Source organism: Kogia breviceps, chromosome 2 (assembly GCF_026419965.1).
Source record: "Kogia breviceps isolate mKogBre1 chromosome 2, mKogBre1 haplotype 1, whole genome shotgun sequence".
Taxonomy (NCBI): domain Eukaryota; kingdom Metazoa; phylum Chordata; class Mammalia; order Artiodactyla; family Physeteridae; genus Kogia; species Kogia breviceps.
Window position 1 is genome coordinate 112,144,525 of NC_081311.1, and position 21,447 is coordinate 112,165,971.

Below are 21,447 nucleotides of genomic sequence, written 5' to 3' on the forward strand. Positions count from 1 at the left end.
CCTAAAATGTTGTGTCATCCACTCTCGCTCCATCCCTTTTACCTACCTGGCAGCTATAAATTTCTCAGACTCAAACTCAAATGTTACTTCTTATAATCCAAGATTGAGTAAAATCCTTCTGTTCTATATTTTTATAACTTACTATACTTTTTCTTCATTGCACGTATCATAGTTTATAACTATATATTTTTGTGATCATTAATATCCCTCTTCCACTAGACTCTCAGCTCTGTGAAGTCTGGGTCCATATCTGTTTCTCTCATCATTATATCACCACAAATAATCACAGTCTCTAGTTTAACAAATATTTATTAAATGAATGAATGATACTTTTCCCCACACTGTTCTCTATGCCTATGGTGACTTTTAGCCTAGATCTTTCAAAGCTGTAGCTTTCTGAATTCCCCTTCAGGCAGAGTTCATCTTATCCCTCTCTGCCTTGTCTTTACTTAATTCTACTATTGCTTAAAATATAATTTATGGAAATTATTATTTTCCAACCAGAATAAGATCTCCTTTTCAAAGAGAACCATATTCTGTTCAGGTTTTTTTTTTTTTTTATCCCAATTACTTAGCACAGTCTCCAGAACATAGCTTGACTCAGTGTTGATACTGATGACTGAGGGGAATGCAAAAATATTCACAGAATTAAGCTGGATGTATTTTACAAGTTTTCCAGCAGCTATGCAGCATGTCCCTGAGAATCACTTTCTGGCCCTTGAAGTGGTTCTCGGGGGGTGACTCTGGAGCCCCACGTGGTTAATTAGTTTCCAAACATTTCCTATTACACTCAATAGTTTTGTGTTGAAGTGGAATAGAGGATAGAAGAAAAAAACATAGTTTATAAAAATAACAGGTTTTGGCTTGATATTGGTACACTCATATTTTTTCAACTATTACGATTCAGAAACAATACTATCTCTGGTCATTCTCTAGAGTTCACTTTGTAAGATTATGTAGAAGAACTGAAATTGAAATTTAGTTATATCACTTATCAGTTGTATCTACAGATATCAATTCTCTAACTACTGTCTTTTTCAAGTTTTAAAAAATGTTTAAAACAAAGCTGCCTCCTTGTTTCAGATTTTTTTTTCAGCTGTAACATCTGTAGTCAATATCATCATCTATCAAAATAATTAGTTTAATTTGATATACCAAATAGAACATAGAATTTAAGAACATACACTCATGCTATGTTTTCTTTAATTCACCTGATGTGCTAATTAGTTATATCCAAAGTAGTAGTATTTTTCTTTAAATTAAAAGTTAAATTACCTTTTTTGCTGAGATTTGCAAAAGAATGAGATGAAGAACAAACGTGTTTACCAAATACAGGAAATCATTTAAATTGGTGATCTAAAAGAGCACATTTACATTTACAGTTTGTGGTTGCATAATCATGCTTGTGACAAATGTCAGAAGTAACTTGAATTCGAAGAAGAAATAAATTTTGTTAAGATTTTCAGATTTAACTGTTAAATAACTCCTAATTGCAGTTCTCTGCCTAACATTTGTAACAAATAGATAGGTAGATAGATATAGATAGATAGATAATGTCTGTATATCTCTATGTATATTTATTTCCCTTCTCTGAATAACCACAGTCTCAGTAGTGGGTGACTTGTGGAAGTACATGATTTGATTATGCACATTTTTTCCATGCTTATCTGTCAAAAAATTGTTTAAGCCTAAAACACCAATTGGGTATAAAGCCAAAGTTCTTATATGAACCTTACTCAATTCAAGAGGTCAACTACTATAAATCCTCCTAGACAGACCATAATCTATCTTTTGAATAGTGCTGACATGTGCAAGTTCAGATTTAGGAGGGCTCTCTATAAAGTCATAAGCTTTGAGCAGGGTTATCTCTTATTACCTGACCAAAAGCTGTATCTGTGGTTATACTTTATCTACCTAACCCCAGGACGGTAAAATTTGTGGTTCACCTCACCACTTCATCGATTCACGCCGGCGCACTACATCAGGAGATGAGAGTACAATCTAGAGCCACGTGAAATGCCATACCACACATGTCAGGGGCTTCGTCAGAGTTGTCTCCACAGTCATCTTCTCCATCACACACCCAGAAGTGTAGTTTGCAGAGGGAATTATTGCAAAGGAACTCATCTGCTCTACATATATTTCCTCCTTTATTTTAAAACAAAAAAGAGACAGAGGGATATAGCATAATTAATTCCAGTTAACAAAACACATATTCCTCTAATTCTCAGCTTAGTATCTAGTGTCTCATTTCCTTATTTTTTTTTCATGTATAATACTAGGAATATATAATGTCCAAACTTTTTTAAAAAGGTATTCATTTTTAACTTTTCAAAACAATCTGATATCACACTCATGTCTATCATATTTTTTTTAGAAAATATTGATCATAAGATGGTAGAATCAAATTTTCTCAAATATAAATTCCCTTCCATTTCATATCATTTCTATGTTACTGAGTGTAAAGAAACTTAGATTTTAAATAGTATTAATTTTCTTTACTAAAAATTATGTTGTTCTGGAAAGAAAAGACACTTTAAAAATTATTAGATAATTCAGTTGTATCTGGAAACTGACAGACTGAACCATTAAAAACAGAATGACCAGAAAAAAATTTTTGCAGTCATAGAGAAACAATTTTATAAGAGAATTATAAGTTGGTGATGTGAGGAAATATTATTTATTCTTATAAAAATTGTGCAATAGAGTACTCTTTTTGTGCGTATTTTTTAAATGTCTGCATTCTTTCTCTCTTTAAAGTTAAATAGAAAGGATTAATCTCCAAAATTTATAAGCAGCTCATGCAGCTCAATACCAAAAAAACAAACAACCCAATCCAAAAATGGTCAGAAGACCTAAATAGACATTTCTCCAAAGAAGATATACAGATTGCCAACAAACACATGAAAGAATGCTCAACATCAATAATCATTAGAGAAATGCAAATCAAAACTACAATGAGATATCATCTCACACTGGTCAGAATGGCCATCATCAAAAAATCTAGAAACAATAAATGCTAGAGAGGGTGTGGAGAAAAGGGAACCCTCTTGCACTGTTGGTGGGAATGCAAATTGATACAGCCACTATGGAGACCAGTATGGAGGTTCCTTAAAAAACTACAAACAGAACTACCATATGACCCAGCAATCCCACCACTGGGCATATACCCTGAGAAAACCATAATTCAAAAAGAGTCATGTACCAAAATGTTTATTGCAGCTCTATTTACGATAGCCAGGACATGGAAGCAACCTAAGTGTCCATCAACAGATGAATGGATAAGGAAGATGTGGCACATATATACAATGGAATATTACTTAGCCATAAAAAGAAATGAAATTGAGTTATTTGTAGTGAGGTGGATGGACCTGGAGTCTGTCATACAGAGTGAAGTAAGTCAGAAGGAGAAAAACAAATACCATATGCTAACATATATATATGGAATCTAAAAAACAAAATGTCATGAAGAGATTAGTGGTAGGATGGGAATACAACACAGACCTACTAGAGCATGGACTTGAGGATATGGGGAGGGGGAAGGGTAAGCTGTGATGAAGTGAGAGAGTGGCATGGACATATATACACTACCAAACGTAAAATAGATAGCTAGTGGGAAGTAGCTGCATAGCACAGGGAGATCAGCTCAGTGGTTTGTGACCACCTAGAGGGGTGGGATAGGGAGAGTGGGAGGGAGGGAGTCGCAAGAGGGAAGAGATATGGTAACATATGTATATGTATAACTGATTCACTTTGTTATCAAGAAGAAACTAACACACCATTGTAAAGCAATTATACTCCAATAAAGATGTTTAAAAAAAAAAGAATACAGGGAAGATATACAGATTGCCAACAAACACATGAAAGGATGCTCAACATCACTAATCCTTAGAGAAATGAAAATCAAAATTATAATGAGGTATCACCTCACACTGGTCAGAATGACCATCATCAAAAAATCTACAAACAATAAATGCTGGAGAGGGTGTGGAGAAAAGGGAACCCTCTTGCACTGTTGGTGGGAATGTAAATTGATATAGCCACTATGGAGAACAGTATGGAGCTTCCTTAAAAAACTAAAAATAGAACTACCATACGACCCAGCAATCCCACTACTGGGCATATACCCTGAGAAAACCATAATTCAAAAAGAGTCATGTACCACAATGTTCATTGAAGCACTATTTACAATAGCCAGGACATGGAAACAACCTAAGTGTCCATCAACAGATGAATGGATAAAGAAGATGTGGCACATATATACAATGGAATATTACTCAGCCATAAAAAAAATGAAATTGAGTTATTTGTAGTGAGGTGGATGGACCTAGAGTCTGTCATACAGAGTTAAGTCAGAAAGAGAAAAACAAATACCGTATGCTAACACATATATATGGAATCTAAGAAAAAAAAAGTTTCTGAAGAACCTAAGGGCAGGACAAGAATGAAGACAGATGTAGAGAATGGACTTGAGGACATGGGGAGGGGGAAGGGTAAGCTGGGATGAAGTGATAGGGTGACATTGACATATATACACTTGCAAATGTAAAATAGATAGCTAGTGGAAAGCAGCTATATAGCACAGGGAGATCAGCTCAGTGCTGTGACCACCTAGAGGGGTGGGATAGGGAGGGTGGGAAGGACATGCAAGAGGGACGGGATATGGGCATATATGTATATGTATAGCTGATTCACTTTGTTATACAGCAGAAACTAACACACCATTGTAAAGCAATTATACTCCAATAAAGATGTTAAGAAAAAAAAAGAATACAGGGACATTCTAACTTAAAATTAAATAAATCCACCACAGGCAAAGGACCGAAAGTGCGAATAAACTTTAGTTGTATGTCTAGATATGTAGCAATATATAGCAGAAACGGCAATGGTTAGGGAGATAGGAACTTGCTTTGTCTTGCTTTGGAAAAGTGTATTAATTTCTATGGGGCTCAACATTTTCATATGCTACCAAAGAGGTATTGTTAAGATTTATAAGTTCATATTTGCAAGGAGTACATGGGGAAATCACACAAAGAAACTTGATGGGAATTTAAAATTAAGATGAATAAGATTGCTCTCAGAGAATTATATTACCAATTTAAATTTCATATATAAGTAGTATCATTTCTATATTGGTGAGATTTGATGATTGAAGGTATTAACATATTAAAAATGGATATGTTTATTAAAACACGGAGCTGGGGAGTGACAGTGCTCATCCTTGCAAGCCTAGAAAATTCCAAGAAAGAAGCATTGTTCATTTTATGTATGTACTTTGGAGAGAATAATGAGCCTAGGCTTGTGAGAGTCAATAAGCTCTTCTTGTTCTGAGTTTTGACTTGCACACTAATCTCTAGTAATTCACTTCCAGTAGCAAAGATTTATCTTAGGAAATCACAGAATCAGATTGGGTTTTAGAATGACAATACTAGCTACAGTGAGGAAAACTCAGAAATGAAGACAGGGAGAGTAAAGCCAAGATGGGAGGAAAAGACCAATTTGAAGAGGGCTTGCAGCAATTCAGAAAACAACTGATGGAAACCTGATTTAGAGTAGCTACATTTGAGAGCTCTTCAGGAGGTAGAATCCTCAGGATCTGATGGCTAACTAGATGAGGGTGGTAAAGGAGAGTGAATAGTCAAACACAGTACTCAATTTTTGGTTTGTTTGGATGATTCAGTGAATGTTGGTGTCATTCAATAAACAAAAGATCACATTAGGAGGATGAGGTTTAGTGGAAATAATGACACAATTCATTTAGGTTACTGGTAAGACAATCATGTGGTGATATTTAGCAGGCTAGTGGATAAATGTGTCTGAAATATGGGCTAGGTTTCTGAGGCGTAAATGTAGAGTCGGGAATGATCAGAATACAGTTATTATTTGAAATTTAGAAGAGAACACAGAGAAAATCAGCGTTTAAAGTCTGAATAGATAAAGAGGAATCTGGGGCTTTCCTGGTGGTGCAGTGGTTAAGAGTCCGCCTGCCGATGCAGGGGACACGGGTTCGTTCCCTGGTCTGGGAAGATCCCACATGCCGTGGAGCGGCTGGGCCCGTGAGCCATGGCCACTGAGCCTGCGTGTCCAGAGCCTGTGCTCCGCAACCGGAGAGGCCACAGCAGTGAGAGGCCAGCGGACCGCCAAAAAAAAAAAAAAAAAAAAAAGTTAAAGAGGAATCTACCAAAGAGACTGAGAAGAAGTAGCCAGAGTGGTTGAAAAAATACCTGAAAACTTTTCTAACAAGAAGTTAATAGTTAGCACATTTAAATGATGCTAAGAGAGTAGCTTTAGTGAAATGGTGGTGGTTTAGTGAAATGTTTGTAGTTGTTTATTACAGATAAAGAATTTGTAGTCCAGAAGTTTAGCCTTAAAGGGGAGGAAGAAAAGAGGAAGTTAAGGAATTCAGTAGACAAGGTAATGTTGAGGATACAGAAGAGAGAAAAGGTAATTCAGATAATGAGTTCCTTGAGAATCAAGAAAGTATGAAGGGGCTTCCCTGGTGGCGCAGTGGTTGAAAGTCCGCCTGCCGATGCAGGAGACACGGGTTCGTGCCCCGGTCTGGGAAGATCCCACGTGACGTGGAGCGGCTGGGCCCGTGAGCCATGGCCGCTGAGCCTGTGCGTCCGGTGCCTGTGCTCCGCAATGGGAGAGGCCACAACAGTGAGAGGCCCACATACCGCAAAAAAAAAAAAAAAAAAAAGTATGAAGGATTTGAGATCTAAAGCAAAATAAAAGGATTATCCTTAGGCTGGAAGACAAGTCTTCCATTTCAAGAGAAAGGAAGGAGGAAATGCTAGGCCCAGCTATATGTAGCTTAGTTAATTTTGTGTCTAGATGTTGCAAAAAGCTCAGGATTTTTACTATTGCTGTGAGGTGGAATGTGAGAAAATACATCAACTTTTTAAAAACCAGATATGGTTAATGGTAGAGAGAGATGATTAAAAACATATAGGTAGATTGCTTAGAATCTTGAGCGGTAGTTGAAGCTGAGACCAAGAAGTTATAGTGATACCATTCAGAATGGGTCTAAGTTTTCCTTCAAAAATGCTTAACAGAACTGGTACAGCTTACATTGACACCTCTGAGCACTAACAAACTAAGACACAGAAAAAGGCAGGTCCTTGGTGAGTGCAGCAAGGTGAATGTCACCATGTGAGACTTCTGACAGTACAATATCTGGCATTGGGATGCCTTTTTCTTTCAAACATCTGCAATGTTCAACTCTAAAAATGCCCTAATTTTAAATATAATCTCAATTATCAAAATCAATGCAAGAAAATATATTACCATTTAGGAACTCTGTCTGAAAACAAAAAGATATAACATGAACAGCCTTCAGTATTAAAGATATGAATATTGGTTTGAGGTGAGCTTTGGCTTAATTCAATATCAAAATCCATAGAATATGAAATAGAGTTGTATTCTTTCAGAATAAAGATCCTAATGACTAAATCTCATCACATGTTCCATTCTAAAATGGATTAAATTCAAACAGAATTTGTGAACTCTTGACATCCTCTGATTATTTTTAAAAACTCTATTTGTAGCATATCAGTCTTGTTAAAAGGAAAAAAAATGAGTTCCCAAAGGTATTGCATTACATAACATTATCATTTTCCCCATAAGAGTGTGGGACATGGGACTTGCGTGGCAGTCCAGTGGTTAAGACTCCAGGCTTCCACTGCAGGGGACACAGGTTCGATCCCTGATGGAGGAACCAAGATCCTGCATGCCACAAAGTGTGGCCAAAAATAAATAAAACCAAAAAAAGTGTTGGACATGCCACTATTTTTATTAAGAAGAGAAATATAAATAAAATCATAATTGTAGCAGAAAGGCAAAGGTTTTATGATAACCTACGAAATGTTTCCTATTGTACTAGGAAGAATTTGCATTGCAAAAAATGCATTGGGGGCGGAGGTGGTGGGTGGGGTGGGTGGGTGGGTGGTTTCCAAGACATCTTAACTTAACAAGCTTATTTTGAAATGGCATGAAGCACACATAAACAATTAAAAACAGGTATAATTTAAAGAGATTAGCTGGATTAAAATGTCAGTTTCCTAGTCATGTTCTTGATCAGCTCAATGGGAGGTTATTAGAAAAATAGATAAGTGTATATTAATTAACAACAACCTATGTCTAAATATAACTTAGCTCTTGGCAGTTTCATAGAAATTTGGACAAGTGAATCATCACAGAAAATAATCATCTAGAGTTCTCATCTTTATTTGGGTTGAGATAAGCTTAAATATATTTTATAATTTCTATAATAATATATGCATTTGAGCTGATAATTACTAAAAAGAATAACTATCTTTTCCAACAAAATTGCTATAAAGAATAAAGTTTGAAAGCTCAGGCCAAAACAAACACCAAGTTTCCTTAAGGCAACATGGTTTACTTTTAAAAATGTGACTGCTGGGCTTCCCTCGTAGCGCAGTGGTTAAGAATCCACCTGCCAATGCAGGGGACATGGGTTTGAGCCCTGGTCTGGGAAGATGCCACATGTTGTGGAGCAACTAAGCCCGTGTGCCACAATTACTGAGCCCGCGCGCCATGACTCGTGAAGCCCGTGCTCCTAGAGCCTGTGCTCCGCAATGAGAAGTCACCACAATGAGAAGCCCGCGCACTGCAACGAAGAGTAGCCCCCGTTCGCCGCAACTAGAGGAAGCCCTCATGCAGCAACAAAGACCCAATGCAACAACAAAAAAAATAAATAAATTTATTTTTTTTTAAAGTGAATGCTGCTTTTAATTCCATAGTATTTGGGATTTCAGTCCTTTTAAAGTAAACCAGTAAAACTGATTCACAATGAAAATGTTCCATGTTTATCCTGCAGCTCTCTTATCTCCCAGCCCCCAGCACTTAGCCCCTGTTAGCTCATGTGTCCAGATTTGAGACGAATGGAAGTAACATTTAACAGAAGAGATGTTTATTCTGGCATTTTATCTCCTCAGTGCCTTGAAGTGCTATTTTCCAATACCTAAACAACTTCCTGGCAGCAAATCAAATACTAGAAATCTGAACTTGGTCATGCCTTATGGTATATCCATACAGGATCAAACATTTTAACCAACAAGGTATTCCATTGGAATTTAATTACCTAGCAGCAAAGGAACCCAAGAAGTGTTAGAAGCAGAAATAGGGAGGGTAGGGGAGCTTTGACATATTTCTAAACGGTTGAATTAAAAGCTCTCAACTCTTTTTTTTAGTCAGTAAGCTTAAACATTTAATAGTCATTTTAAATCTGAATGTTGTCTCAGATTTCAAATACAGTGTTTTACTTTAATGTTTGATTTTTTAACCTGGAATCCTTTGTTCAAACACATTTTTTAATGAAATCCAATATTTAAAAAGTAGCTAAATCCAAAAGGATGCCCACCACCACCCACCCTCCCAGGCACACACTCACTTTCCAGGTGTTTCTACAGCTGTTGGAGATATTTCACTGTGGCTGGACTTGATAGCATGAGAACATGAGCACAGAAATGTCCATGGAGATAAGACAAGAAACTGGACTGCTTGATTCTCATCTCAGTAAATTCTCTGTGCTGTTACATAGTTCAAATCCCATCACCCCTTCCTTTTTTAATATTAGAAAACTCCTCAAAAGCCTTGGAAAACTCCTCAACATGCATAATGTTAAAACCAAGTTCTATAGCATGACTCCTCAATTACTTGTGGCTCCTAAACAGATCACTTCCCTCACCTCTGTGACTTTGAACATCATGACCCCACTGCCTGAAATGTACTCCCACATTTTGTTTGCATTCCTAATTTTTCACAGCAAGAAACTCATATTTCAACAGGGAAGCTTAGTCAAATAATACAGAAGTGATTATATTAGAAGGAAGAACATGACAACAGGAATGCAATCAAGTGCTTCCTAGGGAAACTAAAAAAAGACTGCCATTTGGTTGAAGACACAGTAGTAACTGGGATGGACTTAAAAGGATAGATATAATTTTTACTTGCAAAGGTACTGAGATGGCAAAATAGTAGAATAATCAAGAAAGATGCTGAAAAGCATGGAGGATATTGCTTGAATATTATCTTCCAGTTTGGCTAGAATTTATGATACATAAAGAGGATTAGTAGAGTTATAAGACTGGAAAGGCGAAATGGGATCATTCTCTTATAACCCTGACTGCCAGGTTGTGATATTTGTATCTAACCAGGAAGAGCTTTAAGTAAAGATGGACATAACCAGAGTTACATTTAAATAAGATGAACATGGCAGCAGTGAATAGGATGTACTGGTGACCAATTGGGTCACTAATAGCCCAGATGGGAAGCCATGAGGAAAAGAACAAGACTGGTGACAGTGACTGAAGCTGAGGGGATAGAGCTTATTAATTAGAAAATGGTAAATGATGAGTAGCTTAATTGTGGTCCCAAAGTCTTTGACTATAAGATTGTATATGAGTTGTTGGTACCAGAATGTCCACAAAGTTTGCTTTCTCTAGAGTAATCAATTACAGAGAGTGTGAGAATTTAAGCTAAAGTAGAAACAGCTATTATGGAAGTTTAATCTTCTACAGTTTTTTATAAGGTACCGCAGATTCCAAATGACAAATAGGATTTCTTCTGCTGATATAACAATACTTTATCAGGTTTGGAATAGAAATATATATATCATAATATATATATCATAAAGTTTTGATCTAATATTAAAGAAAGTAGAAGATATTTTTCCTTGAGCAACTAGATATTTACAGAAGTAAATACTTTAGGTCCATTTAAACTGCGTAAACCCTGAATGTCTGTTTAAATGCCCTGCAACATATGTCAATATCTAATATCATCTCTGTTGATGATGTTCCAAATACTCTAAAATGTAAAGTTGACTGAGAGACTTTTATAAGTAGGTAAAAATAAATTTTGTATTTAAACAATATATCTAATTATATATCTAAATATATATATTATAATATATATTAATAAGATATATATTTCATAACATATCTTATGAAAATAATAAGAATGCTGCAATTTGTGGTCATTTTAAGATTCACCCTATAATTTCTTTGCTTTCCTCTCATTAACTCTAAAGTAGCCATAATTGCTGTTTTTAATGTGGTGATTAAACTAAAAAGTTATCTGTCTGGATTTTCACATAGCTGGAAAAAAATGATGCTATAAAACAGAAAGTTTCTTTCAGACTGACAAATAATGTAGGTCATTTTCTCAACCATATGGCAAGAAAGAAATCTGGGGCACAACCTATAACCTATATATGATCTAGCATATTAGTACACGTGGTATAGTATACCATATGCTGTTTCTAGTCTTTCAGAAACAAGGCAAGCAATGTGGAAGAGAAACGTGCCCAGAAAATACTTTGGTAGGAATGGCTGTAGTGGCTATGTTCCTTGGATTCTTCTCATATCCCCATCCCTGACCCAACATCTAGTCCAAAGACATGCTCATGATAGGCACCAAAAACACACTTGCATTTTGGTTGTCTTTGTTATACGAAGAGGAATTTATACTCTTGTCTGAAAATGAGCCAGATTTTGCTTATTTAGAATAGGCTATTATGTAATGAAACTAGAAAAGGAGAATCATTTAATGATCTTATCCTCTGCCTCTAGCACACTATGTAAATATTCTGCGTAGCATCTTGAGAGCTTGTTTGGAGGTTCTAGCAGGGGAGCGCAGCTACTCGTATACCCTTGACTGAAGAATGGTCCTTCTCTATCAGGGAAGGTCGTCCTCTTAGACCGAGCGCGCAGCTTCGGGAGGGACGCACATGCAGCGGTGAGGGAGGAAGGGGACACCCGCCTAGCCAGCCAGATCAGCCGAATCAACCCTGGCGATCAATGGGGTGACAGATGTCACAGCCAGATCGCCCTCACATCCTCTACGTAGCATCTTAACTGCCATTCTTGCCATTCTCTTATTTGCAGGCGCGCACGCACACACACATGCACACACACACAGTACCTTACCTCTGTCACAGTTCTCTTCGTCACTGCCATCCACACAGTCATGAATTCCATCACAAAGCCATCTAATTGGAATACAGTGGGCTTTATTTCTGCATCGAAACTGATCTTCTTTACACTCAGTCACACAGTCCATCTGTTCAAATACAAACAGCCACTACAGTTTTCATTAATGATAATGCTATGGTCACAAGCAAGATAAACATGCAGCTGACAATACTGGAGACTGACTATACTGTGGGCTTTCTTTTATTTTTATTTAATGAATATCACCTCTGCAAATGACAATAGGGTTTAGTCTATGGACAGCACGAAGATTCAGGTATTTGCTGAAATTACTGTATTCAATGTTCTTGTCTTGACATTTTAGACAGTGCGAAGAATCAAGATTCTGTCTCTTTGTTTTTACTATATTTGCTTTCTCAAACCTAATTCTTGTAATTCAGAGATTTTAACCAAAAGGTAGATTTTACCTCATCTGAACCATCAGCACAATCATATTCTCCATTACATTTCAAAGATGCTGAAATACATCCTCCACTGGCACATATATATTCACTTGATGAGCAAGCAGGAGAAGCTGAATATAAAGTTGAAATTTAGATTTAGTGAACAGAATGAATGGTTGATAGATAAAAGCATTATATAAGCATATAAAAATTATACGTAGTAATGAAAATAGTTTAGATTATTTGAGCTATATTCAACATCTGATATTAAATATTGACTTAAGATGTGCTTTACAATATTATTGCATTGTATTAAATATACCTCATGATGTAATAGCCTGTACAATAAGTATTCAACTCACTAGACTAAAGAAAGAAAGGGAAAGAAAAAAACCCTCTATATCCTCCATCCTTCTGATTTGTGAAGTTAAATGTATTTTTTTACAATTTTAAACTAATTTATTTAAAAGACAAAAGCCTCAAATTATTTTTAAACTGTAATAGGATTTAGTGACCTTTGGGAATGTTAATTCATATGTGCATTGTATAAAGCTAAAAGTGGAAATCTTGGCATAGTCTCATAGACCCCATGATATCTATTTGGCTGTTTTGATATAAATGTCATATTTACATAAGTTTTAAGAAGTTTATTTATTTATTTTTTTTGGTTTGGGGTTTAAAATATGAATATATGTATAATTAGCAGAGTCTGTAGAATTCGAAGTATTTTTTTATGATGTGGAAAAATTTTTTTTAGTGTGGATAAATAAGTTACTACCAATACCCAATTTAATTAATTGACATAATAATGATGAGACCTTTCTTTGTCTATGTGTTTGAGTTTGCTAAGTTTGCATTCAAACCTCTGGGGTTCTTGGCCTTATATTAGGCTACTGGGTAGCCAAATGTACTTACATAATGACTCTGTGGTCTAAATTACTTAGTCCAGGAATGCTAAAAAGCTTTTCCCTTGGGATTTAATTTCTTTTAATTGGCAGTGTTTGCCTAGGGATCTGTATTAATAAGGAGTCTGGGAATATGTCTGGATTCAGTAAGAAAAAAGATGTGATCAATTAGCAACATGGACCATGGGCACGGTACTGGGACAATGGTAATGTGTGTGCCAGGTATCTGCAATTCTGACCTAGTCTCTCAAAGTAATTTAACCATGAAAGTGCTTATAACCATATACATAGATTACAAAGTGATTTTTTTCCCCAGTATTTATTTTCCTGTAGAATATTGTTATTAAAATTCCTAAGTATAAAAGTTAATTTAATGAGTATATTTAAAGTCATGTTTAAGGAATAGAAATGTATAAATTGGGTTTTTCTTCCTATACTCTGGTTTTGCTTCTTAATTTTATTTTTATTTTGGACCATGATATAAATAGAAATAATAGACATCCTTTTTCTCAGTTGGTATCACATTGAAACTACTACATTGTTTTATAACCTTAATTTCCAGAATTGAAACCTGACTTTTATCATACTTACAGTTTCAACATATTTCATGTTGCTGTCTTGGAAAAACAACTCCAAATGGTGTAGAAAAATATAGAGACCAGAAAACCAAATTTGGGGGAGCAATGCTTGGATCTTGAAATAATAACAATCTTACCTGCCAAAACACTTTCAAAATATATGAAGGGCACACCAATTAATTTATCTACAGATATTTCAGATTATTTATTAAAAACAGTAAATATGTACATTATTTGCCACTGTTTTATGCATATCATTGCTTAAATTTAAATTCTAACCAAGTTAAAATACTAGTTAAATGAAATATGGCCTCAAGAATTTTACCTGGATCACAGTTTTTCTCATCTTCTCCATATTTACAGTCTTCATGGCCATCGCATTTCCATTTTGCTGATATACACTGACCGTTGGAACACTGGAACTGATCTTTGGAACAACTTGTTTCACAATTTCTCTGTCAAAAACAACACAGACATAATTAAAATTAATTTTTTAGGCAAATGTCTTCAAACCCAAAAAAGACACATACAAGAAACTCAGATGGTCACATTTAAGCTTGTGACTATATAACATTATAATCCTTTTCCACTTTCATTTGTCTCTTAGTCATAATAAAACAGAGAAATGTAAAAAGAACATAAATCCCACGGCTTTATCAACTAATTAAATTGCTCTGAGTGGCTCATTCTCCAATAGACAGTTACAGGGTAATGTAATTTTAATAAGTGTAAGTGACAATGAAGATTGTGGGGAAATAAAAGGGCTAAAAAATATTTCTAAGCAAGTACAGCTGATTCCTTGGGAGTGGGGTGGAAGGATGAATGTGAAACAACTAAGAATCCTAAGGCAATTCTGTCTTGCCTTCGCAAAACTTCCCCTAATGTTCTTTCTTTCCTCTTATTCCCATTTTTGTTCCCTCTGTACCTGTTCTTTTACAGTTTGGTTGCTGTTCATATTCTTTTTCCACTCTCCTGACATTTGTTCCTGTAGAACTGTGAAATGAACTGTCACAATTGGCATTTTCTGCTAGCTCGCATGCAGATTTTATTTGGAAGTCAAATAAGATAGTAGTGATACCTTTGGGGGCCTTTCAGTTCTTTATGTGAGATCAATGAAAGGGATCCACTAGAAATTTACTTTCCTTGAGTCTGACCGCTCTGGTTGAAATGGGATGCTCCAGTGAAATATCTTGCTGGGATGATGTTTTTCTGCTGTTTAGCAAATTCTACTGTTGCCAAAATCTATTTGTCTGCTCCTTTCACAAAAGGTGCAGCACTCTCACAGCTTGTGAAACTCCCAGTGAATGAAGCATATCAAACTATTACTTCCTGCTTCTTGCCACTTTCATCCCATATAAGAAAGAAGAGTTTATTTTCTAAATTCCTATCATTTTCTCTTTGCTGATGGCAGTTTAGACTGCCTGCTATATAACTGATTTTCTTCTTTCCTTCCTTTCTTCTTCCCTTCTTCTCCCAAGTATTGAAGATTTACCATTTACTAGAGTTTCTTAAATAACAATGCAAAGAAAACTAAGATTACTCCCCATATTTGATAAATTCTAATAGAAGACCAGCACCTAAACCAACAATTGCAGTAAAATATACTGTCAAGATAAATGAATATGCTTTAAACATATGAATTCTTAAAGGTTTCACAGAAGAAGTTTAAACAGAAATGGAACTAAGAAAAGATCCTGTGTAAGGAGAATTAGAAACGTGCTGTATCTGAGGGGTAAGTTATGTAATGGTGCATGACGTTGAAGAAATAGCCCATGCACTAGTCATGAGAAAGTAATTTCATATATTTTGTTCACCACCTTCCTCTTCCATGCCCAGTACTATGCCTGGGACACATTCAATAAGTAAGCATTCAATAAAAACTGCTGAATAAATGGTTGAATGAACAAAGTAGCAAATGTAGAAAATCAGGACTATAAATTAACATTTTATGTAATTCAGGTCCACTAGGATAGGGATCATGTCTGTCTATGAATCAAGTGTCTAATATATGCATTGATTAAAACTGCTCAGTATATATTTATAGAATTAATTAATGTTTATCTCAGCAATAAGGCTAATTCAAGTAAAAGAGTTCAGTAACCAGTAACACTGGTCTATTTGTATTGACAATAATACAGAAGGTAATACTTCTAGACACTTTTTCTATCATCAGAAGATTTTGATTTATAATAGATTACAGTATAGTTGATGCAGTGTGTCTGTATTTATATTTGTGGGGTATTTAATTATCTTAGACATTTAAAAACATACAGAAAAATAGAGAGAATAGAATAATATGACCCATGTGCTCACCATGCATATTTAACAATTATCCACACTTGGCTATTCATGTTTCATAATCCTCTCCCCCAATTTATTTATATTCTGAACTTTAACATAACAACGATAGCTTCAGAAAATTAACAGTATCATGGAATTAACAAGAATTTCTTAAAGTTATTCCCAATCCACATTAAAAATTTTCTGATTTTCTTAACTATATAAAAATACTATTTGGTAAAAGAAGGATGTAAAAGATGTCTATAGGGCTTCCCTGGTGGTGCAGTGGTTGAGAGTCCGCCTGCCGATGCAGGGGGACATGGCTTCGTGCCCCGCTTCGGGAGGATCCCACATGCAGCGGAGCGGCTGGGCCCGTGAGCCATGGCCGCTGAGCCTGCGCGTCCGGAGCCTGTGCTCCGCAACGGGAGAGGCCACAACAGTGAGAGGCTCGCGTACCGCAAAAAAAAAAAAAAAAAAAAAAAAAAAAAAAAAAAAAAAAAAAAAAAAAGATGTCTATACACTGAGTTTGATTTGAGTTTCTTTTAATGTGTAACTATTTTCCATTCCCCTACTTTTTTTAAATGCCATTTACTACTTGAAGGAACCAGGTAATTTGCTCTATAGAATGTCCCACATTCTGATTTTGGCTGAGTGAATTCTAAGAATGTTGATACATTAGCAACCTCCAAAGTAACAATTGAGCTTTTTATTTGTTTAACTATTATTATGAACTCATGTACCTTGTACATTTATTATATTTCAAAATACATTACAGTCATTTGTTTTTTCTTTCTGACGCTCAAATTGTCCTTTTTGTCAGTGGAAAGCCCTGCAATTTTGCTCCTATGTACTCTCGACACTATCCTAATAGCCTTGTTTTCTGGCTTGACAAGATGTTAGTGGCTCATTTTGTCAATTTCCTTTCTCAGACCTAGAATTAAACATTTCTTAAAGGGGTTTTGATTCTGTTAACTGGAAAATGTATTTAGAGGTCATGATGTGAGTGTTAGAGATAGTCTTTAAGACTGGGATGTCATTGGTTTTAGGATTTTTCAGTGGCAGAGCTAAGAATATATATTTTTAAAAAGAGAAAAATAAATCAGGATCTCAAACTGATACTTTTGAATTTAATTATAGGACTTTTATTTACTTTCATTGTTTCTAGATTTGTATCTCCTTTATTTTACTTAAAAATTTTGAGTGTTAATATTTTAAAAATTTAACATTTGAACTATCCTACCCTTAAGATATTGATATATGAAATTCAAATTAGCAAAATCAATGTTATTATTTAACAACACATCTACGAATACAGTTTAATTTCTTTTTGTCCTTACAGTATATTATACTGGATGCAGAGGCCATATATTACATATATATATATATATATATATATATATATATATATATATATATATATATATATACATATTTTTTTATTGCTGTACGCGGGCCTCTCACTGCTGTGGCCTCTCCCGTTGTGGAGCGCAGGCACCCGACGCGCAGGCTCAGCCACCATGGCTCACGGGCCCAGCCGCTCCGCGGCATGTGGGATCCTCCCGGACAGGGGCACAAACCCGCGTCCCCTGCAGAGGCAGGCAGACTCTCAACAACTGTGCCACCAGGGAAGCACCCCATATATTATATTTTAAAGGCACTTTAAATAGTTCTTCTCTGTGTTTGTCACTAACTTGATACACAATTACATTGATACAAGTTTTTGGTTTCTTTTTTTTTGTTTTGGCTGGAAATTAACAAACTAACTCAGTTAACATTCATACAAAATTAATCCTCACAATTTTTTGTTCCCAATATGAGAATATCCTGCATGTAATTATGCCTTCTAGCCATTTGTACAGCTCACCTTTTTGTTTGTTTGTTTGCTTTTCTTGTCAATGAAACCTATCATGCTAGATTTTAGAAAGGAAATAGAAATCAGCTGCCCAGAGTGTTAGCCATTTCCTTACATATAGACTATACTAAATGTTTGTAAACGTAGAGAAAGACCACCTTTCAGAGAGTTAATTTAATTCCCTAGGGACATTATCATAAAAATGTCCAGATAATGGAGATATATTCAGCCATCACTATGTCCATGAACTTACGGCATGAGAGAAATGGCATGGATAAGGATGTCTACTTTCACGCGAATAAGATTTTGCAAAAGAAGTGTTTGATTCTGTTTACGTAAGTTGGACATCTAGTGAACAACATGCAAGATGAAATCACAAGCCTTAAGCAATATATCCCCACCTCTTGATGTTTCACAATGACATGGTGCTGATGGAACACATTTTTTTAAAGAAAACAAAAACAAAACATCTTAATGATATGGATGAATTTATGTGAAATATACTTTCCTCACTGGGAAACATTTAATATAATTTTTGAGTAAATAGATACTAAGGAAATATGTAGCTGAACAATGTTAAGACTTGAACTTCCCTGTGCATTTTTTAAAATTTCATTTTGACTTGTTTTGTGAATAGCCCCAGGAATAGAAGTAGTATTTTACATCTTCTCCTAAGTGACCTTTGCAGCCTGAAGGTTTAAGTTTTCTGGACTTCAGGTGAGAAATTAATTAAGGTTTCCAAACTCTAGACTCTTGTATGTGATTAGGGGAACTTTTCCAAGATAGAGAATGGAGAAGAATTGTCCAAACTTGATAAGAATACCTGAAGGCTGGGAAAGATCTAGTTAGTGTGGGCTCTATCATTAATAGAGACCTGCAGTGTCTCCCAAAGAGGTGGATAATCAGTGGATACTTGAGGAAGCTGAACCTGAAACACAGAAACCTCTAGAGCAGCAGGAGGATTCTCTCTTGCCAAGCCTACAGTCAGTGGGAGGCCCTTTGTGAAGCTAAGTACATATTCGAGTCAATATGGTCTAGGGAGGCCTAGGGAGTCACTTTGTACCAGGAGGAGCCATGGTGGCCACTGAGCTCCAAAGACCTCATTTTTCCTTCATCTCTGACTAGACTTGATTACACAAGTGCTATGTTCCTGAGAATAACAAGAGAAATCATTAACAGAGAAAATCACTATTTTCTCATAGTAATCACAGTGATTATTATGGTGTGTCATGTATTATTTTTAAAGCATCATGGAGTGATTAATATCTGTAACATGAATACACAGATGCATAAGTAATGAATTGCATGAAGTTTTATAAATGTTAGCACAATCTAAAATTACAGAATTATCCAGAGAAATTCTAAACTTTTTCACTTAACTGTGTGTATTGTAGAGCTTATTATAAATGGATTGTGAGTCATCATCTAAGCAAAGCTAAACCTGTGGTTTCATAAAAATTGATGACCCATATCTAAGTCTATAAGACTATATGTACTGAAGAAAGAGACTGGGGAGAAGAAACTGTTTAAAATGCATAAAAATATTAGTCCTGACTATAAATACTGCATTAAATTGATGAACAAATTCACAGATGGCAAGGGCATCAGCTATAGGGAATAGAGTTTCCAAACATCTTATTCCCAACCCAGCCATTCACCACTTGAGGTAAAAGAGAATATAAAATTAACTGTCAATAGTAGCACAAGAGCTTTTCCCTGTGCTGGATGTGTGCAGCACAGCACTTAGATATAATACTTATCTCAGTGTGTCAGAAGCAAAATGCATTCAGAGCTGTCCTTGTCACACTCCTTGAATTTAATAATAATTACGAATGCGATTTTAAGGAACTACTTTATTTTTTGTTTGATTTTGCAAAGATGCCTACCTCATCAGAGCCATCTGCACAATCAAAATCTCCATCACACCAAAACCTTGAAGAAACACAGTCCCCATTGGCACAGAGAAAATCTTTCACTGTACAGGTTTGTGGCTCTGGGAACAGAAAAATAGCACAGGGTTATTCTATTATATGCAACTTCATTCTAAAATTTATATGACATACAACATGAGGTAGCATTAAGAAAATAAAGGTTAGCCAAGCAGAACCGATAAATTGTTTAGAAAAAATGTTTCATGAAGGATCTACGGTACATAATATAATGATTTTTCAAATTTATTTTTAAAGTCAGGAATAGAAAGTGGCATTATAGAAACAAATTGAAGAAAAGACAAAAGATAAATAGCCTACTATTTACTAAAAATGCAGCAGCAAAGTAAATTAAAAGGCATAAAAATCTACATATTAAAACAAAACAACAATCTTTTCCAGTTGAAATTCTAAGTCATTTTAAGTACTTACTTAAAGCAAGTAAGACATTTTGTTATCCCTGTGGGTTCCCAGGGCTGTTTATTTAGTGAAGATTCTAGAATTTAGTTCTTGAATTTTTATTATGTATTCTAATGACTTTCTAATTCTTCAATTTTGTCCCCAGAAAATCCAGAGTTCCTAGAACTAAATTATACATGGAGGTATTATTGGACAAGACTGGGTGGGTAAGGATTGAAGAGGCAGGAGGAGATTCTTTTTTGAAAATTGCCTCTTTATTTATGCAATTGTTTGCTTATGCCCTACATAATTTACCTGCCATTTTAGATAATTTCCCAATTTAATTTAACTATGCTTCACCATATTCCACATAGGACATAAGCCAAATATTGTGACTTGCTATTTGGCTTCATTCCTATGTGGAATATGTTTCATCCGGACAATGAAGTAGGACTGCAGTAATTTGTTCCTGCAAGTAATCAATACGACTGCTGGGCATCATCTATTGTTTGGTTTTGGTTCTCCAAAGAGAAATGATATCTGGTATGATGAGAGAACCCCTTTTTGTTTTCCCCCAGTCATTAACTGTATTTACAGCTGTCTCACACACAATAATATTCTTGTTCAGATGAAAAAGAAATAGGTAACAGAAATTAAATTTAAGGAATATTCATATGAAGCATAATTTTCTCCATAAAGATTGTGCATAATTCAGCCTGTATTTGAATATATCTCTACACAATCACTAGGTTTCTAGCTATAGGGTAACATCTTGAATGTTTGTTATCATGAAGGCTCCTACATTTATATATAAAGACCCCTTCTGAGAACACTGGAAGGGCTGTGAAAAGTGGAATATATGTCAGAGCTTTTTGTTCTGCTCTGGGACTTTATTTTAAAATGTGAACTTCAGACTAGGAATAATATCATGCTTATCAGTAGCATGATAAGGGGGGACTCCCCCTCATTTTTCAATACTCCTTTGTTTAGACAGCATGACAAGAACAGTTTCTCTTTTTCACTTTGCACTATATTTACATATATTACATTTTAATTTTTAAAACTTTATTAATACTAATATTACTAATTAAAACAATAATAAAAATTA

General features: G+C 35.3%; 1 protein-coding gene across 7 annotated transcripts in view; it reads right to left on the reverse strand.

Annotated features, from left to right (window-relative positions):
• The window catches only part of LRP1B (LDL receptor related protein 1B), a 1,895,525-nt gene that overhangs the window by 140,903 nt on the left and 1,733,175 nt on the right, over window positions 1–21,447 (reverse strand). For all 7 annotated transcript variants that reach the window (XM_067025946.1, XM_067025948.1, XM_067025945.1 and 4 more), the window contains 5 exons: window positions 19,899–20,005; window positions 14,206–14,335; window positions 12,422–12,528; window positions 11,952–12,084; window positions 2,026–2,148 (listed from right to left, as the gene is read on the reverse strand). In XM_067025946.1, coding sequence (XP_066882047.1) covers window positions 2,026–2,148; window positions 11,952–12,084; window positions 12,422–12,528; window positions 14,206–14,335; window positions 19,899–20,005 — 600 coding nt within the window. The remainder of the gene's footprint in view (window positions 1–2,025; window positions 2,149–11,951; window positions 12,085–12,421; window positions 12,529–14,205; window positions 14,336–19,898; window positions 20,006–21,447) is intronic.